Here is a 26616-nt window from a genome sequence, read left to right on the forward strand (position 1 = left end):
TGACTAAATACAAAAAGATTAACTTCAAAGTTTCAATAGTTTTTAATCGTTCCTTCAAACGGAGGGGCTCCTTTTAAATTTGACTTAAATCTGGTTATCAGCTTCAAAAGCAGACATACTGAATTCTCAGTCCTAATTCTCATTTTCAAAGGTCATTTAGTGCACAGATTTGTGGATTGGGAGGGCGAACAAATGAAATATTAAGATTTCTCCCTTTGGGTCTTTGGTTAGTCTCATGGCAATGACAAAAGCTGTACCTGTGGGTTACTAATGATATATTAAATATCAATTTGCACTCTTTTGCGCTTGAACGTAACTCTAGAACTGAGCTAGACATATTAATTCAAGTTACTACATGTTCAATGTCAAAAGCATTCGGAGTCCAGCCTGTCAGTTTTCCCACTTTAAGCGGCTCAAATGACTGGTTCTGAGGATTTGTTTCCTCAACTACTAGACAATGAGACCTAATTTGCAAAAGCCAATCGATATACAATTTGTTTGTACAATGAACAGCAGGTTTTTGACAAGTGGTCGCCGAATTTGGTCATTTGGGGAATTCGCCCTTGTTTGTGATCACGATATGAGCTTTGTGTTGAAACTAGAGGACTAATAGAGTTTTGTTTGTGGCGATAATTGATTTGAACTTAAAACTTGTTTACTGAAACATTTGCGTTCAGATTGAGACATTGCAGCTATTTTGTAAATGACGTTTTGCGTCACTATTGCTTATTTTTCACAGTATAGCCAAGCATGACTCAATCTAACTCCGAGTAGATTCTATTGTGGTATAAATTAATGAAACGTGTTTTTAACACGAACTGAAAAAAATCTACATTGTACATAATGCCGTGCATTTTTGCATACATTTGATCTTACATTTAAGCTGAACTATTACAACTACAACACTGAAAAAAAGAAAGAAAAATAACGACCAAATATATGCCATAAGCAACAGAAAAAATAAAGCTATTTTGTTGCATGAAAATTATGCACACATAAAGTACATGTGAAAATTTTACGTACAGCAAATGCAGCTCAGAAAAAGCACGCACGTACAGTCAAAATAGTCGGTGTGTGAACATTTTCCTTTCCACCGTCTTTGTATCTTAATACGTGGGAATACCACCGCCGCAGTTTAGCGGTTCCCTTATTACGCAATTGTTACAGAGAGACCTTCACGTACAACAGATAATATTACTCGAGCAGAAAACAACGTGCAGGGAAATAGGAAAAGATATAAAATCTCATATTTCGTCATTTCAGATTCCAAATATAGCAAACTTAGAAGTGCGAAATTTAGAACCAGTTACAAACTAATAACATTCCGCTTTTTACACTTCCTCTATTCGCTTTATATATTATTTTTTTTTACTAACGTAGGTGTTTAAAGTATCCATCACATTTCTGTAGAAAGGTTATAACTTGTTTACCTTACAAACTTACAGATTAGTTAGTTGGTTTTAACATGTATTACGACGACGATGAACGTGAACGTCGAATTCCTGAGAGGAATTTTATGGCGCGTTACAACGACAACGATGACGATATAATGGATGCGCCACCAGCAAGACCCCCGGCGCCAGGTAGATTAGTCTACGATTACGACGATCGGAGGTACGATGATTACGATCCAAGAGGCAGGGATCCGAGAGATCAAAGAGATCCCAGATATGATGACAGAGGATACCAGTACCGCCCGAACCCTCCAGTGCAACGAGGCCCGGACATCGAAATGGAACCCAGATTCAGCGATTACAACAGTCCTCAACGACCCGGATCTCGCGATGGAGCTGGGTTCAACTATCAACAGCGACGGCCAGAGTCGAGAGATGGGTCATCGTATGGGTACTCCAGACCTCAGCAGTCGCGAGAATTTGACCCCAGAGATCCTAGGTACAGACCTGAGGAAGAGTTAGGATCCAGGGAACGGATGGGGGGACAAAGCCGGTACGCGGACTACGACCCCGGATACGTTCGAGAATCGGAATTGCAACCGTACTACGAGGAGACATTTGAGCGTGGACCTGGAAGTATAAATCACGACTTCTCTGAAAACTATCGACCAGGGACAGCAGAACGCTTTTACGAAGATGAAAGGCGGAATGGAGGAAGTACTTACGCTCCAACTTACGCCACCGGAGAATTGAACATTGATTATGACGAAGACAATGACGAAAACATGAGAGTGAAAATCTCAAAAACAAGCATCGTTGTTTTTGTTTACGCTGTTGTTTGTTTATTCTGCATCACCCAAATCATCATGGGCGCTGTTTACCTGTACAGGTGTCCAGCGAATGACTACATTCCAGAATGGAACCTTGTGATTGCAGGAACTACTTTGGTCATTATCGCTTTGATTGCGCTTTTACACGGATGGGAACGTCTAAAAAGGAAGTCTTCAAGTAGATCTTTGAAGCCTTTTGATGACAGAGCACGGTCTGCTAATTCACTTGGACAGTTCCACAAGATGTCCTGGCTCTTTTTGAGCATCATCCAGTTGCTTGCCTGGACCTCCGGGACCATCATCATTGCTCGAAGGTAGGCTTGTTTTCACAATCTCAAATAATTTTAAAATCCGCATTTCTATCAATTGAAAACGTCTTTTTTGAAGTAGAAATTGAAATTGAGGACGGTTGCATAACAATTAAGGACTGAACTGAATGAGTCAAATTTTAAGCATTTCGTGTTTGAATCTTGCGTGTATTGTTTTCCTAACTTAAACATGCAACTGCATCATTCAAAGAGAAGGCTGAGATTTTAAACTCGAAACTGAATAATTTAATCAGCGTCATTTAAAAAGATACAGCCGAAAAATCGAGTATATATTCACGAACCATGTAAAGAGATTAGAGTTGTAATCGCGTGAGGAAACTAGTTTCAAAATTAACCCTTTCCAACGGATACAGTATCTAATTACCGGAATAGAAGAAACCCTTATTGGTGCTTGATTTCCGAACTGTCCCTCTCTATACTAATTATCGATTAAGAAGAAATATAACGGTTTTGAAATAACCCATAGCTTTGTCCGCAAGAACGTTTAAGTTTTTATGTTGATCTCAAGTAATTACCTAAATTCGGGCAAAACAGTTTTAGGCTAATTAAATGCTGCGAATGGTTTCGTTTCCACGAACGCAAAATTTACTGATTTTTTGCTAACATCGAATCGATTTTTTATATAGGGGGACTAAACATGATTGAGTTGAAGTTTTTCAACTGACTGATTCGAAAAACATATGGTGACTAAAGGTTCTTATTTGGCTAGCACGTTGAAAGAGTTCCTCAAAGCACAGTTAATTAGCAAGCTGTGTTGATTTTCATAGCGTCAGAGATAATGCTGAGGGAATCGTAGTTTTTTTCGGATAAGGTTTTCCAAAGATTTTCCACATCTTAAAAGCAATGTCCACTTATGGGAGTTTGCTGCTAAAAATGACTATTCGAGGTGAAAATGTGCGTTCTGTATGCGTGTTAAATTTGTTATCATTATAAAGCAATTGCATTCAGTTACATATTAGAATTTTCAGATTTTTGTGGTTTTCCATATTTTAAATTTTTTAGACTGACTAAACTGTTTTCCATTCTAACATGTGAGTTTTGCAAAACACAAATTTCAGTAGGTGATAGTTTTATTATTACGTTTGACATTGAATACAAAAGATTGGATTTTTGAAACCCCGATAACGGTACTCAACGTGTTTTTTTTGCTTCTGGTCATTGGGATTGATAGATAATAAATGACAAGCCTTCCCCTTTTGCCCAAGGATTCAAAAATTTAGTTAGTATTTTATTTTAATCATCTGCTTGTACTTTCGTTGAGTTAGCTTATCGAGAAAGTAAGCGTCTTGGTGTATCTTGGTATAGAAATTGGAAAAAAATTTCTGCTTTCCGGGACTGTGTTGTTCGATTTTGTGTTTTTAAATAAATTTTGATGTAACTTTTTATTTCAATTTTGTGATCTTTAGTTTTTTCAATTCCATTTTTTTTACGGGAGCACTTTGATTCTCCAAATTTGAATATTATTCCGATTTGTACTAAACATTTCCCCTTTATGTATCTTTTAAAAAGTAGCAAATTGTTCGTGTAGTTTCCAAATATCCAAAAACGACAAAAACAATCGTTAGAGATGTCCAAATTTTAGAATCACTACATGACAAGCATGAGGCAAAACATATAGTCATGGCTAAAAACATTTACAGTTTGAAGAAAGCCAAAGTCTGCAGTGCTCGAAGTTAATGCCAGAAGTTCCTGTTGACGTAGCCGGAAGTTGACTTCCAAGAACTCGCGGCTTTTTCATACTTACAGGTTGCGAGCTAGGTGACTTTGCACAAGTCACTTCAGAGCTCTGCCTGAACCTGTAGAACTGCTCTGTAATGAAGTTGACAGCTCCAAAAAGAATGAAAAATGCAGCAGATAGTAGGTAATCTACAACTACAATCTTATGAGTGGTGTCTGTAGAGCAGACAACATTTTAGCAGATCTGAGTCGGAAATCAAAAGAAATATGTGATCTTGAGTATACACTCTATTATATAAGTTGTGATCATAAGATGGAGCTTGAAATGATAGTTCAATATAAGGGAGCATAGTAAGACTCGCAGTTTGGACCAGTTGGCTCAGTGGAGAGCACAGGATTGCAATCAGTTAAGATATTGAGGGGTCCGAACCCGCAAAGGTCTCAAATTTACTCACTATAACATGGAATCAACATGACGAGCAAAGGTTTGCTCTAATAGATCTAGTTATTGCAGTGACTTCAAACTTAGAGCTGTTTTCAAATCCAAAATGATGTAAATTGAGATACAATGTAAATTGAGAGCAAAAACGATGTAAATTGTGATGACAGCGTGGTTTAAAATAAATTTTGACGAATTGCAAATCAAACACAACAAAAATTTTAAAACTCAAACGTCAATTTAAGATTCGGTTTTCATTCTATCTATCAACAGACCTTCATTTTTTTGCAAATCTTTGTTTTCTTGCACTATTCACTGATATTGCATATTCACTTTTGGGATACTTTCATATGGAATGTTTATGAACTTAGGAAATTACTTTTTAGGAGACCTGAATTTGAGTTGGAGAGAGACGACTTGATCAACGACCAGTTTGAAGACTATGACAGGAGACAGACTGGACTGAGCCGGTTCTACGACGCAGAGATCATGAATCCAGACTACTGTGATCCAGGTGAACAATAGCCACATACTTCTAATAGGCAGTTCAGAAAAGAGTTAAATAAATAGTGCTTGTTTTGTGAAATAAGAACGCAATTTACTGTCTTTCTGTTGGCAGATATTCTAAGACCAATTGATTCAACATTGAAAAGCAGCACTAATAAACTACCAGTGAAAAATACTTGATATGCCTATTAAAACACGCGAACTGATAGACCAAAATTTGCAAATCCTGTTCATTATCCACTGCAAGCAATACCACTTAACTGAAGCTATATAAAATTTCTTTAAATTTTTTGTTTCCCTAATACGAACAAATACATTAAGAATATAGCCAGTTGTGCCAAGAAAGTTGATTTAAAAGAGTTTGACAAGACCTTCACGTAATCAAGTTATTGATGAGACATCGCAGGTTTCCTTCTAGAGATTGAAAATCTTGCATGCTTGGGCAATGAGCGTCAAGTTTCGTTTCATCGGGTTATACTAGCCCTAGTGATGAGAGAATCAGAAAAAGAAAAGACGTATAATAAAAAGTAGGTTAAAGTCAGTGAGATCAAACTTGTCCTTTAACTAGAATGAACACTGGAACAAACGAAACGACAGACATGAAATCAACTCTAATCCAATTTTATCAAGTAGAAAAATAATCATTAAAAACTTTCTGATTTTTTCTGATTCACAAGCGAACGTTTCATCACAAGCGAACGTTTCATTCACAAGCGAACGTTTCATCACAAGCGAACGTTTCATTCACAAGCGAACGTTTCATTTCACAAGCGAACGTTTCATTTTACAAGCGAACGTTTCACTAACAAGCAAACGTTTCATTTCACAAGCGAACGTTTCATTTTACTGTACAGTTGCTTCTATGTTTTAACTCGAATTGCTCTTTTAACCTCCATGTTTTAAAAAGATGATTTTTGCTTAGATTAGATACATTATTTCGCTTGCTTTTACGAATTATACCCTTATTGTTAATATTGTCCCATCTGTAAATAAACAAATTGTACATTTCTACCGCAATGCTATCCCTCCAATCCTTCGAGAAACTCTCTAAATGCGAACTTTATCAAATTTATAATGACCTTTTCAAAAAAGTTGAAAAAGATGACCTTATAAAAAATTATGTTATACAATGCAGCGTTTACATCAAAGAAAGCAGACAGGAGGGTAATCAGGCAACATACAAAAAAGATCAGGAAGTACCACATAAATTAAATAACGAATACAAGGTGAGAACGTTTCCAACTTTTAGTATTCCAGAAAACACGGAGAATTTATTACTTGGAAGTAGTTTGGTTAAGAATTTGGTTATTCAATACCGCAAGACATCTGCATTCACGCATATAGAGGTTCAACAACAAAAGAAAAGATAGCTGTTCTAGAAAAATATCCCGAGAAAGAACTTAAAACTGTTGTTTTGCAAGATGGAACCAATTCGATTTTAAAACAAAAACATCGTGATGTGAACGACTTTTTCAATGTATACATTGAATTAGTTGAAGTAGTGTCTCACAAATTTAAACCCAAATCTCTAGTGCTAATGGAAATCCCACCAATCAAGTCATCAAATTATAACGCTGTTGCTAATGAACGAATATATGCTTTCAACAAAAAACTTGAAATTTATGCAAACTCTGCTAATAATATGAATTTGAAATTATTACCTATTCATCAAATGATGATGAAACTACCCCACTACAACTATCTGTTTTATGATGATTTATATTTTAATTACCAGCAGGGAGTACCTTTTTTAAAGAATGCAGTTTTAGGACACTTTCTTCTCACATCAAACAATATTGTTGCAGACGCTCAATACAATCGCAATTTCAACCAATCGTTTAATAGAAATAAATTTCATTCTTTTCGACGCAAACCTTTCAACCAAACCTATTACAACACCAGGGGAAATAATCATTTTTAATAATTCGTATAGTAACGCGAGATGATGTATTGCTTGTTTTATTTTTCAATTTTGATATCGATGTTTAGGGAAGGCACTTCATGGAAATGGAGAATCAGTCTCATTATTCTACTTATTTAATCTTCACGAACTCTATCTTCAAGAGAATTTGTGTACGACAATTTTCATGAGGTGCCACTTTTCGTGTTAAACAATAGAACACCGGGAACGCCTTTTAATTTAATTACAATTTCTTTTTCCCGTGTATTAAATATTTGTTTTGTCTTAATAGTTAAGGCTTCTATCATGATTCAATGTGGAGATGTAGAACAAAACCCAGGGCCAGTTCTGAAATATGCTGAGTGTGTTAAAACAATAGGTGCGTCTTTTAAGAATATTGTAAAGATTTTCTCCCTCAATTGTAGAAGTACTGTTGGTCAGAACTCTACCTTGAAACAATTAATGGATGATTTGTGAAAAAACACAATTTTTGGCTTTTCAGAAACATGGCTCAAAATGAATGACGATATCCGTTTTTAGGAAGTACGCAGTGAAAATTTTCAATGTTTCAGAAAAGATAGGAATCTTTCATTACATGACAAAACAAGTGGAGGTGGCCTGCTATTCTATATACCTAGATCATTTAAACCTAAAGAACGTTCAGATCTTACCACCGTCTCGGAATCCCGTTTCGAAAGCATCTGGGTAGAATGTCAGTTCAATAAAAAAAAGTAATTGATAAATATTTCGTACTGCCCGACCAAACACCTTTCTGAAATGTTTCTGTCAGAACTGGCTCTGGGAATTGACTGTGCTGCAGCTGAGAACAAACGAATAATTTTAATGGGCGATTACAATATTGATTATTAAAAGAACGAAAAACGAAAATTAGAAACGCTATTTATTCCGTACGGGTTGGTGTCATGTAACACAAATATAGGGACAAGACAGAGTGTCAATAAGACTGCACTGATTGATTATACCATCACGGAAAACTTCAAAAAATGTTTTGTTACAGAGAGCATCTTGAATAGTGATCATTACGGAACAGTTGCTATAATAGACGAAAAAATGATGATGAAACAAATGCCAATCAAAAAAATTTTTTCGACAAAAAGAACTATTCTAAAGAAAATTTCCAGGAATATATTCGGAGTTCAGATTGGAGTCTTTTCTGGATGTCACAAAATGCTAACGAAATGATGTTGCAATTTTGTATCATAGTCGAGCAGGCAATAAATGTGCATGCACCATTGAAATCTTGTTTTGTGAGGAATGACCAACCGAAAATTTTCCTGAATAGAAATAAGTTCCTATCTGGAAAAAATTTCAAATCAGAAAATGAAGCTTCCTTGTTAAAAGACTTTATTTCTCTGAACACAGAAAAAAGTCGCTGGAAATTTATACAAGAAGTTAGGAACAATGAAAAACAACGAATTGTAATAGACACTCTGCGTAACAGCTTCGGTCAGCTTATCGCGAACGGAAAGGACATCGCAAACCTTTTGAATTTCAAGTTCAAGTTTTCAGTTTTGGGGGAACACTTTGGCGACAGAAAAAAATTTGATAAAACATTGTTCTCAGCTGATACGGGAAATGCAAATAGATTCTTCTTCAAATATGTTACTTGTAAAGAAGTCCATGATTTAATAAAATGTTTGACTGTGAACAAACCTTTGGGTCCTTCAAAAATTCCCGCATGGGCGTTGAAAGATGCCCAATCGGTCCTTGCGGAGCTTCTCTGTTTTCTGATAAATGAGTCTGTTTCTGAGTCTTCTTTTCCGACTGACCTCAAAAAAGCTTTGGTCTCACCTCTTTATAAAAAAGGAAACACAGAAGATCCCACTAACTATCGTCCAATATCAGTAACCGGCGCCTTGGCAAAAAATTTTGAGCAAGTTATAAGGATCCAAATTAATGACTATTTGATCTCAAATAGATTGCTGTCACCTAAACAATTTGGATATAGAAAAAAAGTGCCCACAACAGATGCCCTACTACAATGTACGGAATATGTAAGAATTGAAATGGATAAAAAAATACAGTTTGTGGAGCATTCCTCGATCTCTCAAAAGCATTTGACTCAATCTCACACGAAATACTAATAGAAAAATTGAAATGTTCAGGATTCGACGGAACATCTACACACTTGATTAGATCATATTTGAAAGACAGAACTCAAAAAGTAGTTTTCTCGGGAAATGAGTCCGACTGGATTTTACTTAACAGAGGAGTGCCACAAGGGACAGTGTTAGGATCAATATTGTTCAACATTTATGTGAATGATCTTCATATAGTTATTGATAGTCACAATTGTCAAGTAATCCAGTACGCCGATGACACTTTCCTCTATTCTTCTCATACTAATGAAAATATAGCTAGAAGTTATTTGGAAAAAAATATTGAAAAACTATGTTGTTACTTCCAATCACACCAATTAATGATGAACAATAAGAAGACTGAATATATCGTGTTTGCTCCATCAAAAAAAGCACAAACTCCGTCTCATCTCAAGGTTAACGATGTGAACATAGGAGAATCGTCGTCGGTAAGATATCTAGGAGTAATACTAGACAACAAATTAAACTTTAAAGAAGAGATCAAAAGAATACTCTCCAGAATGGCGTGCAGCATCAAAATCTTGAAAGATATAAGGAACTGTTTTCCTATAAAAACTAGAGTAACACTATTGAACGCGCTTGTTTTAAGTCACATTCAATACTCATCTCTTATGCTTGTTGGTATCAGAAAAAATCTCATGATAACATTAGAAAAACAATTTAATTGGGAAATAAGTGTGTTTCAAAAGAAAAAAGTTTGATCGCTCGACTGATTCAAAAATAAAAAACAGAATCATGCCTGTTGAATTCCTTCTCAAATATCGATGTATGGTATTTTTCAAGAAATATGTTAGGAAACAATTACCAGGCTTTTAGTAACAACAATGAACTGCAAACTTCCAATTGTAAGCAAAATGCGAGAACGGGAAAAATTTATCCGGCTATGAAAAGTAATTCGGAATTCCTCGATAAATCATTGATGCTGCAAGCCATGAAATTGTACAATGAAGTTCCATATGAACAAAGACAAAAAATTGATAAGGTCAAAAACATCAAACGTTTTTTGAAAGAATTCTATTTCAAGGAATACCTGAAGGACCCAAAGGCACTGGAGTACAGAGATTTGTTGAGGGACCTTTTTTAAGCTTTCATTTTTTTTAATTTCCTAATTATCCAATATAGTTTTTTTAAATGTTTTTAGTATTCCGAACGTTGTAAATAAAATATATTCTTTTTGTTTTATGTATATTAGAATTTGTACATTGCTATTTTGTTGACACTTTTAAGGTGTGTAACATTTTGGAATTCAATGTTTTCTTTTTTTTAACTAATTTTTACCAAACGATAAAAATTGAGATTCAGAAATCGTCATCTGTCACGCTTTTGATTGAGATTCAAATTAGTATTGTCTTATAAGTAACAAGTTAATTGTTCCGACCCCAATTGTGGGGGGATATGTACTCAAATGGGTTTTTTTTCAGACTGGCCGATCGATGTATTCACCATTGAGGAATGTGAGTGGTATCCTTTTTTTGAATTTTTAATTTTTTGAATTTCGTTTTTTTCCGAGGAGTTAGCGGGGTTAACACGTGTGAGCATGTGATAGTTGCATGATTTTGTTCACTTTTAGGTGAATTTTTGCTCAAATATAGATTTTTTCTTTTAAAAATCATATTTTACGCTTTAAAATCAAACAGTTTCGTGTTCCTAATAGACGAAAGGCAATAAAAAGGCTAGCTATGGTCTCATAGCAAATTTTGGAATCAAAAAAATTGAAGTCTAATTGAGCTGTTAATTAAAAATTTTTCATGTTTTTTTATTTGAAGTCACTTAGAGACTAATCACTTTTCATATCAAGGTTCAGTTAAAAGCAAACCTCATTTACAATCTAGCGATGCCCAAAGACCAAATATTTCGTTTGAACAATTCGCTCAACTTTTTCACGGCTTCGACTCGTAATTTTTAATATAATTTTGATATTCTGATTTTAATTTTTTGCTATGGAAGTCTCATTGACTAAAATGGAAATATGTTCCCTTATAGGCATCAACTAAACCTATCTAGTGTTTTGAGTGGACAACTAATAGCTGTTAGGACTTCAAAAACAGCTTTTCAATTTTTTTTCGAAACTAACCCATCTTAAGCTTATTTTGTGTATTTGTAGGTCAGTCTCAATGATGACAGGATCACTTTCTCTTCTACAGCAACCAAATTAAATTGATCAGTGGTTTTATCTTTTAACCATTGGTTTTATGACTTCGATGCCACGAGTTTTCAAAGTTTTTAAATTAATTTTTGGATATTTTAAATATTTTTGGTTTCTTCTGAAATCTTATATTATCCTAATTTCGATAGTTCCCATTGTCTTATAGAAGGAGTTCAAATGATCTTTCAGAGAAAAGCTTATAGCTTTAATGACCTTTTCTTCTTGCATTTTTCTAATAAACTTTTTTGTTTTCGCTTGTTTTTGTTGTCAATTTCATAGTCATAGGACTTGTTCTGATGACCTATCGAAGACTTAGGAATGACATATATTATTGCCTTCACATCGAGGCAGTGCTTAGCGTATTTTTTGAATATTGTTGAAAGCTATTGAATTTATTAGATTTGAAACTACGCGTGTTCTCAAAATTTCGTGGTTTTGATATATTTGTTCATATTGACGTTTTCAGTCATTTTGTTACAAAAACGACCTCTTTGCTATTAAAAAATTAATTGAAAAAAAGGTTTTGCAGAATAGTTCATTTTTTAATGACTTTGACACTTCGCTCTTTTTTTTGAAATTGCTGTTTTCACTTGTTTTCTTTCTTGTAAGTCGTAAATTTTTGTCCAAATGCTGAGAGTTCCAAACTTTCTAATTGAGGATTGAACGAACTTATTCAATGCAGTGTATAGTTAAAGGTCTTGAATTTTCTGATAGTTGTCAAGTTTTTTTTAACTTTTCATTTTATTTTTTTGTTTTTGTCAACTTGTAACGTATTCTCATCATTGAGAGGTCCCAACCACTTCCTTGCAATTCAAACTTTCAAGTGTTTTTTGATATTATGTTGTAACTGTTTTTTTTTGTTGGACAATATGCGTTTTCATTAATATTTTGTGAGTGGTCATTTATTGTGTTCTTTTTGTCTTCTTGTAAGCAAATTTTCTTAATAACATACCCCAATGTTTTTCAAATGAGGCCGAGAATTTAAGCCTTCAGTAAATTTTCAACTGAATTAGCGTTTAAAACAACTGAAATAAAAATTGTAATCACATTAGCTGAGGATTTTAATTCCCTAAATCCATTGTTTTCGCAAATTGTTTGTTTGTTTTTCTGAACCGTTAGTCCATTTCTAAGGCTTAGTCTAATCAATGAGAGGCCTCATTGATTTCTTAATGACGTTGTAGTAATTTTATCTATTTTTTAAATAAGAGCTACTGGTTTATAAGACCTTTGAAGTTACTTGGTTTTTTAAAAATGTTGGTTCATTAATTTCTTCAATATTTCTTCTTTTTGTCGACTTGTTACCTAGTTCCATTAAAGAAAAGTCCAGTCTGCTTTGTAATTAAAAAAAGTAAATTTATGTAATTAGGGTTTTTCTGATTGCAATTTTAGTTTGTTACTAGGTGCTTTTAAATTTAGATAATAAGTTTTTGCTGTAAAAAAATTGTGTTTTCGCTTTTTTGTTTGTTTTTCTTGTTATTTTAATAATGGTAGATCTTGTGAGTGCTCTGATGAGGTATGGCGTTATGTAATTCAGTGGGTTTTTTTGAGTGTGTAACGATTTCTTTAAACTCAAACATCTTTTTTGATTATCTCTTCATTTGGTTGACAATTAAGTCGTATGCTCGGTTCGAAACATGTGGTTAGAAAAAAAAACAAAAAGATGCTGAAAAAAGAACTTCAGTTTCTGTAGAGAATCTTCATGCCAGAAACAAAAAAAACAGCTGGATAAAAAAGTCAAAATACGCGCATATGGAAAACAATGAGTAAAAAATGACAAATAAATGAAAGTTTTAACAAAATCAAAATCTGTCTGAACGTAAACGGCATCAACTATGAAAAAATCCGATATCCGATGTTGAAATTGGCAGCCAATCAATAGCAAAACTGTCAACCATAAAATAAGCTACTAACTGGAATCATTAGCTAATTTGAATCAGAAAGTATAAGAACCAAATAGTCGAAATCAGACAATGTTTCCAAAATTCTACGAAATCAAAAACCAATTACATATCTACTATTAACGTTCAATTAAAAATAAATTTAGGTTTCATAGATGCCTCTTTTTTTTAACTATGGAGGATCTTGTTGACAAATTTAAAGGGCAAGAAATCAAAAATAACAACGCAAACGGTTGGTCAGATCTCGAAATTCACTTTTTAAGAAATAAAATTTTGTTAGCCCTGGAAATTGTTAGTCTTGGAGACTCCAACAATTGAAAAGGTTCATTTATGAAACGAGCAATCAGTTAAAATTTTTGTTACTCAGGTTTTGATGCTGTGACAAAATTGCAGAAAAAACGGTTACCATTTTTCGTATTTCGACTGCAACTGGTTTTTCGAAAACAAACAGTTTCTGGTTTTTAATACCATAAAATAACTGAAAACCTTCTAAAGATTCACTTTGACCTCAATAGAACTGCAATGAAACCCTGTGTGTTTTTTGATACTTAACAAAATTTTTATATTTTCAATGAAAACAGTGTCAAGGTCGAAAAACTATTAATTTCTCAGATAACAGTATCTATTCACAATAAAACCATATGCATTTTCATGTTGAGAATAGTAACGCAATTCAGCAAAAAATAATCGAAAATAGCCATAAATGAGAGCAAAATAACAGTATGCCAAATTTTCACAAAATTTGCGTAAAATTGCATTAACTCCTCGAAAAGTGTCAGCCACATCCCATTAACTCTGATAGTTTCACCCACTTGTTAGGTTATACAAACTATTATCAGAAAGAAAACACGTGAAATTTTTTAATCGGACTGATTAAAATTGGTAAATTTTTCACCGCGTTTCTACAACAGATGTTGCACTGGTTTCAAATCATTTGCCGCTAAAAATTTTGTCAAAAATTTTTTCTATGTTCAATTTTCTTTGACCGTGGTAGCTTTTGTGTATAAAGATGATGTTGCAGGTATCTGGGTGTTTACCCTAGTGGTGATCATAGTGGGGTGGGTTTACTTAGTGGGACTGGGGTGTGTATGGATGTACTTCTTCTGCTATAAGAGAGACATCAGAGTGAAGGAGATCAAACCAACTGAGGTCGTCTATCTCGAGAAACAGAAGAGCCAGCAGCCACAGATTGTCAATGCTAACATATACTCTTAACACTCCCCCGGACAATGATACTATTTCTCTATAGGTCCTTTCAACCAAAAGTCCCAACAATATCCACATGTGGTTCCTCACCCCCTCCCCATCACAATCTTATAGGATGCACCTTGTCCTTATTCGGAGTCTGGAATAAAGCATCTCAATCTGTTTCGGTAACCGCCACTGTTTGTAAAAAATGTCAGCATTTTGTTTCTATTATCAGCTATTATAAAAAAACAATATAGATTTTGACAGAATATAAAGGGGTTGGTTTCCGAAACAATTTCATTTGTTGTAGCCAAGATTTTTTCCTCAATATAAGATACGTTATATTAATTCAATGTCACCTTTTTCTGCGTATAGTGATCAACAATAGCAACTATTTATCCCAAAACGCAGGAAAAAGGAAATTATACAATTCAACTGAAATTCCAAGATTAAGTTTATGAACTCGGAGTTGCTGTATCCATTTGAAACCGACTTTCTCTTTCTTTGTAAAAAGTTCTTTAGATTTATTACAGTTGCTGACAAGAAATAGAAGTTGCTTTATTTTCTTTTCTCTTGAGAAGCAGGAGGTCAGTTGAACGATCAGAACCAACTATGCTTGTTTTTATCAAGAAATCTTTCCACCCTTTGAGAGGGTGCAAACACTCTTATCTTTTTGATCTCATCCAATGAGAGGGAAACGATCAAATTTCACTGCCTATTAATGCACCAATTGAAGAAATGTAATTCAAAGCGCTCTTAATTTTTGTATGTGATCAAGGTTTTACTGTTTAATATTTGTAATCACCAACATTGAACCAAACAAAGATTTGCTGAATTTCATAAGTATTTGTGAACATTCTCATGTATAGCTGTGAGCAACTTCTCACAAATCTGAAGCCACAGCTATCTTCAAAATGACATTTCAAGTGATAAAAAACTCTTGAAGTATTTACTTTTAAACAAATATGGGCGGAGTGACCGCGTTTTATGTTAGCGCCTTTTTTAAATTTGATATTTTGGAGTTAGAGCGAACAGAATACTGAAGACAACTTATGGTATCAGGAAGGAGAGGCCTTACACGAAGAAAAGAAAAACATTTGACAATTTCCGGTTCAAATTTTCGTGAAATACGAGCAGAGCAACACGCTCAAAAGTATTGCAACATTAGGATCCCTTTTTCCTTGGCGTAGGAGGATTCTCGAAGAGAGTTTGCAAGACGCTAAAAGCAATTGCATGTTAGAAAATAACATTAATTATGGTTTAGTACAATATAATTGTTTAAAAAATATAGTTCAATAATATATCAATTAAACATTCATTTTTAACAGAGTAAAAATATTCGAAAAATTATGACATGCTGAACTAAAATTCAAAAACCTAATTCTGAAAATATGAAAAATAGCCGTCAAACTATTGAAATCTTTTCCTTAGAGCACTTCAAAAAAAATGAATTTCCAAATTTTTGCCACAATGCATTGGTTTCTTTAACTCGGGAGATGCAGTCAGTTGTAGAAAAATAAACTTATCAGCAATTCTTACAATTCTTACAAAAATTATTGGTGTTTCAATAAAAAAATTGCTACCAATTCAAATCGTTTAAGGTAAATAATGCCACATTAGAGCGCCGATGAGACCTGGAATTATAAGGAATGCGAGACAAGAATGCGAGACAAGTGAACACTCCTACATAAAACTCGGCAACAAGTAGAGAAAAAGAAAAACAGCAAATTCAAAAAATACTTCGATATTTTCTGAAAACAAAACAACCATTTAAATAGCTTTGTTAATTCATATTTCCGTATGAAGACATTGAGATCTTTTATTATCCAATATATGTCATGCGAAAGACAAAAACAGACAAAAAACAGAAAGTCATATAAAACTTGCGAATACTGTAAAACCAAAATTATGATTGTGACCTTTAAGTAACGAGACTAGGTGACAACTAAACAAAAATACGAACAGAAAAGTGCAAACTTAAAAAATACTTCTTTATATTTTTTACAAAAAAATGTTTGATTCTAAAATCATGAGAAAATTCGTTCCTTTGTTCATCAAGAGGAAGCTGATAACACCTACAATTATCCAGAGTCTTTCCAACTTTTACAATAAAACGACAAATAAAGACAAAAACAGAGATTCCATTAAATTCTTCTCGAAGACGGTGATAAAGCCTTTAAAACCATAATCTATTCACTAAAAAAGATCTAAATCACTAACAGTTCAAACGTGTCTGCTTTTGAAGACCAGTTTTGTGATATTTGAGGAGTCAATAGTTTGATAAAACAAGAAAAGAATGAGAAAATGTCCAAATATTGAAGAAAAATTTTCGAAAACTTGTAGTATCAAAGCCGAAGCACCATTAGCTAAATCTTAAAAACGCAGAAAATTTTAAACTTCAATCCACTCTTTTAAAGGAAATTTCACTCGAATTAACGCATGCAAGCCAATTGTGTATCCCTATTTTTCAGGTGTCTTCGTTCAAAACTGTTACATGTAATATTAATAATAATGATAAATTACTTTCAAGAACATAAACAATGTACTTGCAAGGACATCAAAGTTTTGAGAAGCCTGTTTAGAGACGCATTGACTGAGCAGATTGAAAGTTTTGAGTCACTTCTGTTACGTTAATTGAATATTGGTTAACTTTTTTTCACCAAAAGGGGCAAAAAAGATCTTCAGTACCGCATATGTAATTGTCGGAAAATTATGTTAGAACGTTTTGGCGGTATCAAAATTTAGCCTTAACAAATTGTTTATTATGACTCTATCTACATTTACGATCTTATTAGTAAATCGTCTCAACCCATTCCGTATCATCTTTGTTTTTTCTTTGGTTCTTTTGCTTAATTTTAACTGTATTCTTCTTTAATCTGATTGTATTATTCTAAACTATTCTTCAGTAAAAATTTCCGTACGGAATTGTTTTGTTCCGCCTAATTGTCTATTTGACGTTTTTATAGAAGTTTACAAAGTTCGTATATGTGGAGTTCCCTCACAGTGCATGGTTTTCTGTTTTACTTTTGATTTTCTGACAAGATAGTTTCTCTTCAAATTAAAGATAATTCTCCAAATTAATCTTTGATATATTTCAATTTTCATGATCTTCGTTATACTTATTGTCTCATAGTTTTATATGCCGGAATGATTAACTGGTTGAATGTAGGTAATATTGATTCTAATCAACCTTTAACGGTGAACAACCTTAGACGAATATTTTATTGTACTCTCATTTGGTATTATAGCTTTTGTAATTTCTCATAAGTGCGCTTCAAAAACCAGTTTCTGATCAATGGTCAAACCTAGGTACTTGACACTGTGGCTTGTTTCTTTTTCTTGTCCATTAACAAAACTTTTGCCAGAGTTGCTAGGAAACTCAACTATATGTGTTTTTGACATGTTAACCGTAATTTATTGTTCTGCAAACCAGTTGATATTTTTAAATTTTCATTTGCAATTGAAATTCCAGCATTATTTTTGTAGTTCTGCAGTACTAATGTGTTGTCTGCAATTGATGTTACTTGAATCTCTGAAAATGTTTTTGAAGATCAGTTATATATATGAGAATGAGATTGGTACCGAGCAAAGTACGTTGGGAAACCCCCGTATCTATCTTTTGTAAGTCAGACTTTTTGGCTGCAGGGATGACAAATTGTGTTCTGTTGGAAAAATAGTCTTGCAAAATTGCTAACATTAGTGCTCTTAAACTATATTTTGAAAACTTTTGTAGAAGCAACTTGTGATCAAGAGTCTCGAATGCTTTCTTGAAATCAAGGAACTTGCAGATACTTTTTAATTTATTGATATTATTAGTTCTGAGTCTTTCAAATATATCTGTAATTGCTTCTACAGTACTTCGTTTTCCCCGGACAACAAATTGCTTGGAGCACAACAGATTAAACTTTTCTGGCACATAAACGATTCTTGTATTCAAAACTTGTTTATAAAATTTTGCTGATTTCAGAGAGCAAAGATAAAGGACAATAATTGCTGGAACCTAGTGTACTTCCTGACTTAAATAATGGAATAACTTGTTTTTAAACCATTTGGATTTTCCCCCCTTTTAATCAGGAAAGACATCTACGCTGATTTCAGAATTGAAAAATTTTAAAACATTCATACGTCTACCCATAAAAATTTCACACACACTGTTCTTAAGGCTACTAATACATCCAGCGATTTCAAGACGTGTTTGTCTGAGGAAAAAGATGATTACACTTATCATTACTTTTGAACTGATGGAATATTTTTTACCAAAATTAACAAAATATGTTTTCAGGCTATCGGCGTTTAAATTATTTACACAGAGCTGGTCATTAATTCATTCATTCTGGAATTTTTTTTTCATTATCCTAAAAAGTTTTAATTTTTGCCCTGGGTATCATTAAAACCGATTTGATAATTTTTTTTATTCGTTTCGTCAAATAGTTTTTTTTAATTTGTTTCTATGGTTTTTGTAGCGTTATCAAGAGTTTTGGGTTCTCCAAAAAAAAAGAAATTTTTGTAAATCTTCATTTTTTTTATCCAAGCATTTTTGATGTTATTTGTAATCCAAACCTTGCTTTTAGTTTATTTATTTTCGGGTTTTCTTTTTTGGAAAAAAAGTTTAGACTGCTGCACTTATTAAACCAATGATCTATGCACAATCGTAATTGATATCCCAATTTCGGAGTTCTTCTTCACAATCCTGAACAGCAAAATACATCCAACTTTTAAGTTGACTTAAGTAAGTTTCGTGTTCAGATTTTTCCCAGTCCTTCAAAAAAAACTTTTCAAGTGGGATATTTTCATTTTTAAATATACCTGTTATGCCTTGAACGCTGAAATGGTTATATCGGTTTTTTCAACGTCACAATAAAGGGTAAAACTGGCGAGGCAAAAATCTATTGTACAAATCCTTCCTTGTCTTGTGGGTTCATGATTTGTCAGAGAAAAACCGTAGCTCTCCATAAATGCTACTAACCATGATTTCGTGAACGAACTGTTCAACAGATTAATATGGAATTTCTCGCAAACAACATGATGTATAGTTTTAATTCTGGGTAGATTGACTAGATGTAAATTCATTGCTTGCATGGAAAATATCTTCGTTTGTATTAAGTGGTTTGTACACAATTGCGAATGCAAACTGAGGTTCATTGTTAAGAACAGAAATGGTAAGCAATTGCGTAGCATTGCTGAGTTCACAATGTAATACTACATACTCAAGTCCTTTTACGGCAGATTCATACACAAGCTCCTCGTTTTTTCTCCGGATGCATAAAAAACTTCCTGATAGTTTTTTTTACTTTCAACAATTTTGAATTCCTAATTTCAGTAGTCCATGTTCCAGGTAAAACTACTACCAAAGAGTGTCTTTTGCAGACCAAATGAGTTAGTTTTTCACAATTTTTGCTCATTGGAGTTACATTCTGCAGTAGGAAGAAAGTAGAAGTTTTTCCATCTATTTAACATAATTGCACGCTAAACCATTGCGATAGTGAGAAAGAAAAAATAGTTGCGGTTCACCATCAAGAATTCATTTAAAAGGACAAAAAACAAAAATTTATTGTTGTGCTCAATTAAAAAGTCATGAAATATCAGGAAGTCGCAATAATTTGACTGTAGATTAAACTTTATCGAACGGTTAGTTTTCGACAAAATAAAAAACTTGCTTCCGTCAGTTTGATTGTAACCCGTTGGAAGTCAAAGGAATACAATTGTACTTTTTGCGTAAATATTCTCAAAAGTATTCCCAAATGAATCTCCGCGGAAGTCGCAGAAAAACATCCTATCTCATAAAAATACCTTGTTGTAACTGTTGCTGTTCTGTGAAAGTCGCAGAACAAAACATTGACGAAATAAAAAGAAAAATCATCTTTAAAATTTCTGAAAGAAAATAAACGAAACTTCTTACAGAAAAATACAAGACCCCTTTTTTGAAAATCTAGTTTACATAAATCAGAAAACGTTCAAAAAATATCCTGAGATTGTTGAACCGAGACTCTCCCCTAGAGGACAACCTAAATATGTTTTCAAACGAGAAAAAAAATTTTAACGAACACCACAAAAAAATTTTGAGCTTAGATTGTTAGAGTTATTCTTCCTTCTTCTGCTTCAGCTAGGGAGGTTTTGTTAGTCATTTGCTTTTTTTCTTCCGAAGACATTCTTTGAGCTCGTAACCTCGCCTTTTCTGTGCGATCATGATTTTGCTTCCACTCTCGTGTTTTATTGATATTTTGCCTAGCTTGCTTTTTGATAGAGTTTTTCAACTTGTCGAGATCATTCAGATAGTCCACAAGCACAAATACTTTAACATCGCTGTCAGTTTCAAAGCATAATTATGAAATGTTGCAACTTCTTGGCGTCACATTAAGCCCACGCTTTTCAGCATCTGAGAATATACTTTTTTCTACAGGCCCAAGAGGCTCGTTGATATATATATTTATATATATATATATATATATATATATATATAAATATATAAATATATATATAAATATATGTATTTATGTATATATATATATATATATATATATATATATATATATATATATATCATTCAACGGTTTTTTTTACATCTTAGTTAGCGTTGACTTTTCAAAAAAAAATGCCTTTTTTATAAAATTGAAGGAACCTAATGATCACATTGGGCATGTTTCTTGCCGGTTTTGTGTTGCGAGAAGGGAAAACAAGAAACGCCAATAATGCCCTCTCTGTGATGCATTTAATATCCAAACAATTTTCAAAAAAAGTTATGATCTCTTCCGCCAAGGTTTCGTTTTTACTGGCGTCAAAGGATTATTCTACTGGCGTTCATGATTAGCACACTATCTTTCTGTGTATACGGTTCCCGATCTCGTCGCGGAGTGTATAGTTAAGTTCATCTACAAAATTTCCTCAGTCTCTAACCATTTGATTCGTAACCTTACTTTGTTGTCGAAGTACTTTTACTTCCTCAATTAGATTTCAATAATCTGCTCTATGGTCTTTTCTTCCGAGTTCTCGTCTGACATAATTGATAATAATATAAATTAAACTTTTAAGGGCAAAAGTTGTTCAATGGATTTCAAATCAAAGTTGTATCCATTTGTTCTTTTCAAGTCAGTTCAAATCAATATCTGCGTTGCGTGGATTAAGCAAAATGAAAGTTCAGTGAAAATTCTGTCGCTGCATAATGCTTAACGGTCTATTAGCGTTACCGGTGACATCAATGCTAATCAACATTTTTAATCAATATTTAACTGAATCAGGATATATCTGTTCTACATACTGTTCAAAAGGGAGGTTTCAACTTATCAATTTTACAAATATTTTTGTATCATCTCTGTTACCTTCTGCCAACTCAATAGAATCTTTCCTTCCAAACAAAATTTTACCATTTTGTGTCAAATAATGGTTGAAGTTAACACTTAGAATCAAACAAAACTTGAATAAGTCATTTTTACGCACCGTGTGTTGAACCAACAAAATGAAGAAAAAGAATCTGAACAAGCGAATCACCAAAAATATCACTGGGATACTATACATGCCTGTTATAGTTACCTGTTTCTATCAAAAGAGACAAATAATTTACAGATTGCCATTCAATGATATCAGAGATAAGAAAACTCTTGCTACATATTAAAAATCCGTAAACCCCTGAAGATTTTGCATAAAAGAAGAAGAAACTTTTGACATTTTTTTTACTGAAGAACAGTTGCCATTTTTCCATTGATTTTCCAAAACAACCGAGTTCCCTGTTTCACAATTTTGAAGTCAGACTCCTGACAATATCCGATAAATATCCTAATGCGTAACTTTAGCACTAACTTTATTGTAACCTTAATTACTGAGCCAACTGAAGACAAAATACGCTGAAGTAAAGCTTCCCTAAATCTGAAGCTAATACACACTAAATAAAGTTAAGGTAAATTATATATGCAGGCGTAAATTTTTAAATATCTTTATTCCATTGATTTCTAACTCATTGGTGTAACAGTAAAGAAGATGATCTACTTTTCGGTGTTATCTGTAACTGTTAATAGTAAAATGCAATAAATGAGAATGAAACTACGTAACCCCTCGTATTTACAGTTTACTCATTGTTTATTTATCATAATACACTTGACTCCATTTTATCACAGATTCATGAGCATTCTAAATTTTGCTGTTTGTTTGGGAGTGCTAGTACACTGCTTAAAACGTTCTTCAATATCTAAGCAGACCAAAAACATTTTGGACAACAGATACGCTTCTGATATGTGCTGCGTTAGTTTGAGCGCGTCATCAGTTGTACAGAGGTTTCGTCTATTATTTCGACCAGTTGGTTAGTTAAGTTGGTTGGTTGGCAGTTTCCTGACTGTTTCTTTATTTTTTTTATCTTTTTGACCTTTTGTAGAAGTGGGACTTGTGATTCTTTACGAGCAGTTGGACAGAAGAATTGTTTACAGCTTGTTAACAGGAGACAAATATATCCTTTAGTCATTTAGGCAAACTGTCCTGATTTTTGAAACGATTTATTCTTGTCTTCGAGTCAATAGCTTCATCAGCAGCGGTTGATGCTATCAAGAACATGTGAAGATGGCAAAACGTTTGAAGACCTAGCTACACTCGCAAAAAGTGAGAAATTATACTGGAGATAATTTTTGTCCATTCGGCACGGTAGTTTTTGTTTGCTGATATTGATGAAAAAATTGGTTCAAATTTGGCCACGGCACCTCCCAGCCTTCCCGGGTCGAGGTTTTATCAAAAAAAGTAAGATTAGCGGTGAATAGCGGTGAAAAAGACTTATTTCACCGCAAAGCGCCCGCATCTTTTACCGTTGAATGCGGTGAAAGCGGTGAATTTTTGTAAGATTTGCGTTGAATTTAGCGGTGAAAAATTTTTTTTCACCGCATTCACTGGATTTCGTACAAAAAATAAACTGGAGTACAGAGTTTTTCTACTGGTAGCGGTGAATAATTTTTTTTCACCGCATTCTACTGGTTGCGTTGAAAAATTTTCTTTCACCGCTTATGCGGTGAAAAAAATATTTTCACCGCTTAAAAATTATTTTCACCGCATTCATCGCATTGAGCGCAAATCTTACACTTTTTCTCAAATTAACCGCAAATCTTACATCTTTAAGCGATTTTTAGCGGTGACACCTCGACCCGGGTTTTGCTCCGGGCCGTTCTAAAGTGTTGATTAATGAACTATATAGTAATAAACAAGTAAAGTTGATAGATAAATCAATCAATCAATATTCTTTAGGTAATGTGCGCTTTTACACGAATGACAATCGGAACAATCGGCAACAAAGTAATCTTAAAAGGGACACGAGCTTGGCCTTAAATGGATACTAAGTTGTTTTTCTGTTGAAGTCTCAAAACAAAAAAGTTCCCGTTTATACCAAAATCTTAAAACAGAGCTGAAATTTTCTCTCGCGTTTAACCTTCCGATTACAGCCAAAATTACAGCCATCAATACATCAAAGTTATATCAGACTTCATGCATCTGTTTTTTGTGACTTCATTAATAAAGCGCGTTCTAGTCTTGACCTTTACCACGTTCCTAATGAACATCACTCAACATGGTCAACAGTTTCACTGGAATTTCCGACTTAAACACACGATCTGGTTGTCTGTTTTTTTGAGGTTTTTTGCTGACTAACATTTTTTTAACTTAAATTGTTTGGTTTATGGCCAAAAAAAAGTCCCAATCCTAGTAACGAAACGAAAACAGCGATTGCATTTTACTTTGAACTCATATATCTTCCTCCTTTACAATCCAATCTGATCACCGTTGAACTCTTAAGCCATTTGATAAGGGATTAGTTAGTGAATGTGCACTTCAGTTCCAACAATTTGGAGTACATTTAGGGAGATTTAACTTTTGAAAGTTTTTTTGTTTCGAGCAACTTTAGGGGGACTCTATATTGCAGTAACACAATAATGGCAATTATCCAAGCCTCACTCTCAATTTTATTGGCAATATTAAATTTCCCGCCAAAAGAAAGAAAAACCATATGACTTTTAAACAAACTTTTTTGGCGGAGTAGGCTTTTACCGTGCATATAGCTTTTATAGTGAGCTGCAGCCTTATGTTGTTTAAAAACCAAAAAATAACCATCAATACATCAAAGTTATATCAGACTTCATGCATCTGTTTTTTGTGACTTCATTTGTATAGCTTGTTCGAGTCTTGATCTTTACTACGTTCCTAATTAACACCACTCAACATGGTCAACAGTTTCACTGGCATTTCCGCTTTAAACACACTCTCGGGTTGCCTGTTTATTTGAGGTATTTTGCTGACTAACATTTTTTCTTGATCTTTATTTGTTTGTTTTATTGCCGAACAAAAATTCCAATCCTAGTAACGAAACGAAAACAGCGAAAGAATTTTGTTTTGAACTCATATAATTTCATTCTTTACAAACTAATCTGATCACCATTGAACTATTGTACCATTTGATAAGGGATTGGTTAATGAATGTGCACTTCGGTTCCAACAATTTGGAGTAAATTTAGGGAGAATTAATAGTTGAAAGTTTTTTGTTTCGACCCACTTTAGGGCGACTCAATACTGCAGTAACACAATCGTGGCAATTATCTATGCCTCACTCTCAATTTTATTGGCAATATTAAATTTCCCGCCCAAAAGACGGAAAACCACATGACTATTTACCAATTTTTTTGGCGGAGTAGGTTCTTACCGTGCAGATATTTTTTTTAGTGAGCTGTAGCCACATGATGTTTAAAAACCAAAAATTAACCATCAAGACATCCAAGTTATGTCAGAGTTCATGCATCTGCTTTTTGTGACTTCATTAACATAGCGCGTTCGTGTCTTGACCTTTACCACGTTCCTAATTAACATCACTCAACATGGTCAATAGTTTCATTCGGAATTCTGTTTCACACACACTCTCGTTTGTTTCTTTTCCTGAGGTGTTTTGCTGACTAAAATTTTTACTGGACAATTATTTGTCTGAATTATGACGGATCAAAAAAACCCAATCCAAGTAACGAAACAAAAAGAGCGATTGAAATTCAATTTCAACTGATATATCTTCCTTCATTACAATCTAATCTGACAACCATTGACTTCATGTGCCATCGATAGGGGTTGGTTAGTGAATATGCACTTCGGCTCCAACAAAATTGGGTACACATAGGGAGAAATAACTTTGAAAGCTTTTTTTCGACCCACTTTAGGGGTACTCTAAACTGCAGTAACACACTACTGGCAATTATCCAAGCCTCAATCTCATTTTTTGGCAATATTAAATTTCACGCAAAAAGAAGGAACACCGCATGACTAATTACCAAAATGCTTTGCCGAGTAGTTTCTCACGATGCAGATAGTTTTTATAGTCAGCTGTAGCCACATATTGTTTAAAAAACCAAAAATTAACTATCAACACATCAAAGATTAATCACACTTCATGCATCTGTTTTTTGTGACTTCATTAATATAGCGCGATCGTATCTTGACCTTTACCACGTTTCTAATGAACCTCACTCAACATGGTCAATAGTTTCACTGGGACTTCCGCTTTAAACACACTCTAGGTTTGCCTGTTTTTTTCAGTTATTTTGTTGACTAAAATTTTTTCTTGACCTCTATTTGTCCAATTTATGGCCGGACAAAAATTCCAAATCCTAGTAACGAAATGAAAACAGCGATTGAATTTTAATTTGAACTCATATATCTTCCTTCTTTACAATCTAATCTAAGGGGTTGGTTAGTGAATGTGCACTTCAGTTCTAACAAATTGGGGTACATTTAGGGAGATTTAACTTTTGAACAATTTTCTTTTGACCCACTTTGGGGGGACTATAAAAAAAATAGTGGTATCATTGCAAAGTCCGTCTATCGTTGAAAATATAATTGAAATGTTTTTTTTCTGAATTTCTCTTTTTGCGTTATCAAGCTTTAAAGTTTTGTGAACGTTTGACAGATTTTCATTGATTCTGTTCAAATATTTTTTTGTCTTAACGCATTTCGTTGCTAGTTTTGCTAAAAAATGTATCAAATTGGTCAACGATATTGTTGTTGGTGTTAACTCTAAAGATAGAACAGTTTAGTTGAACAGTACATCAAAAACGTCTCTAGTCCGTTCCCTTCTCTGGTCCATTCACTTTTTTAAATTTGCCGGAACCACTGACACCTAAACACCGCTGACAAAATCTTGGTTAACGTCAAAGAGGGCTAATTTTACTTGTGCATCCTTTGAGAGT

At 33.7% G+C, this 26616-nt stretch overlaps 1 protein-coding gene across 1 annotated transcript; it reads left to right on the plus strand.

The window, feature by feature from the left end:
* The first annotated feature begins 727 nt into the window (after positions 1-727).
* On the plus strand, positions 728-14993 carry LOC142344714 (uncharacterized). Its single transcript, XM_075396588.1, has 3 exons — positions 728-2538; positions 5056-5183; positions 14262-14993. The coding sequence occupies exons 1-3, from the start codon at positions 1466-1468 to the stop codon at positions 14453-14455; spliced, it is 1395 nt and encodes a 464-aa protein (XP_075252703.1). The 5' UTR covers positions 728-1465; the 3' UTR covers positions 14456-14993.
* Positions 14994-26616: the final 11623 nt, after the last annotated feature.

Source organism: Convolutriloba macropyga, chromosome 8 (genome assembly GCF_964194025.1).
Source record: "Convolutriloba macropyga chromosome 8, txConMacr16.3, whole genome shotgun sequence".
Taxonomy (NCBI): Eukaryota; Metazoa; Xenacoelomorpha; order Acoela; family Convolutidae; genus Convolutriloba; species Convolutriloba macropyga.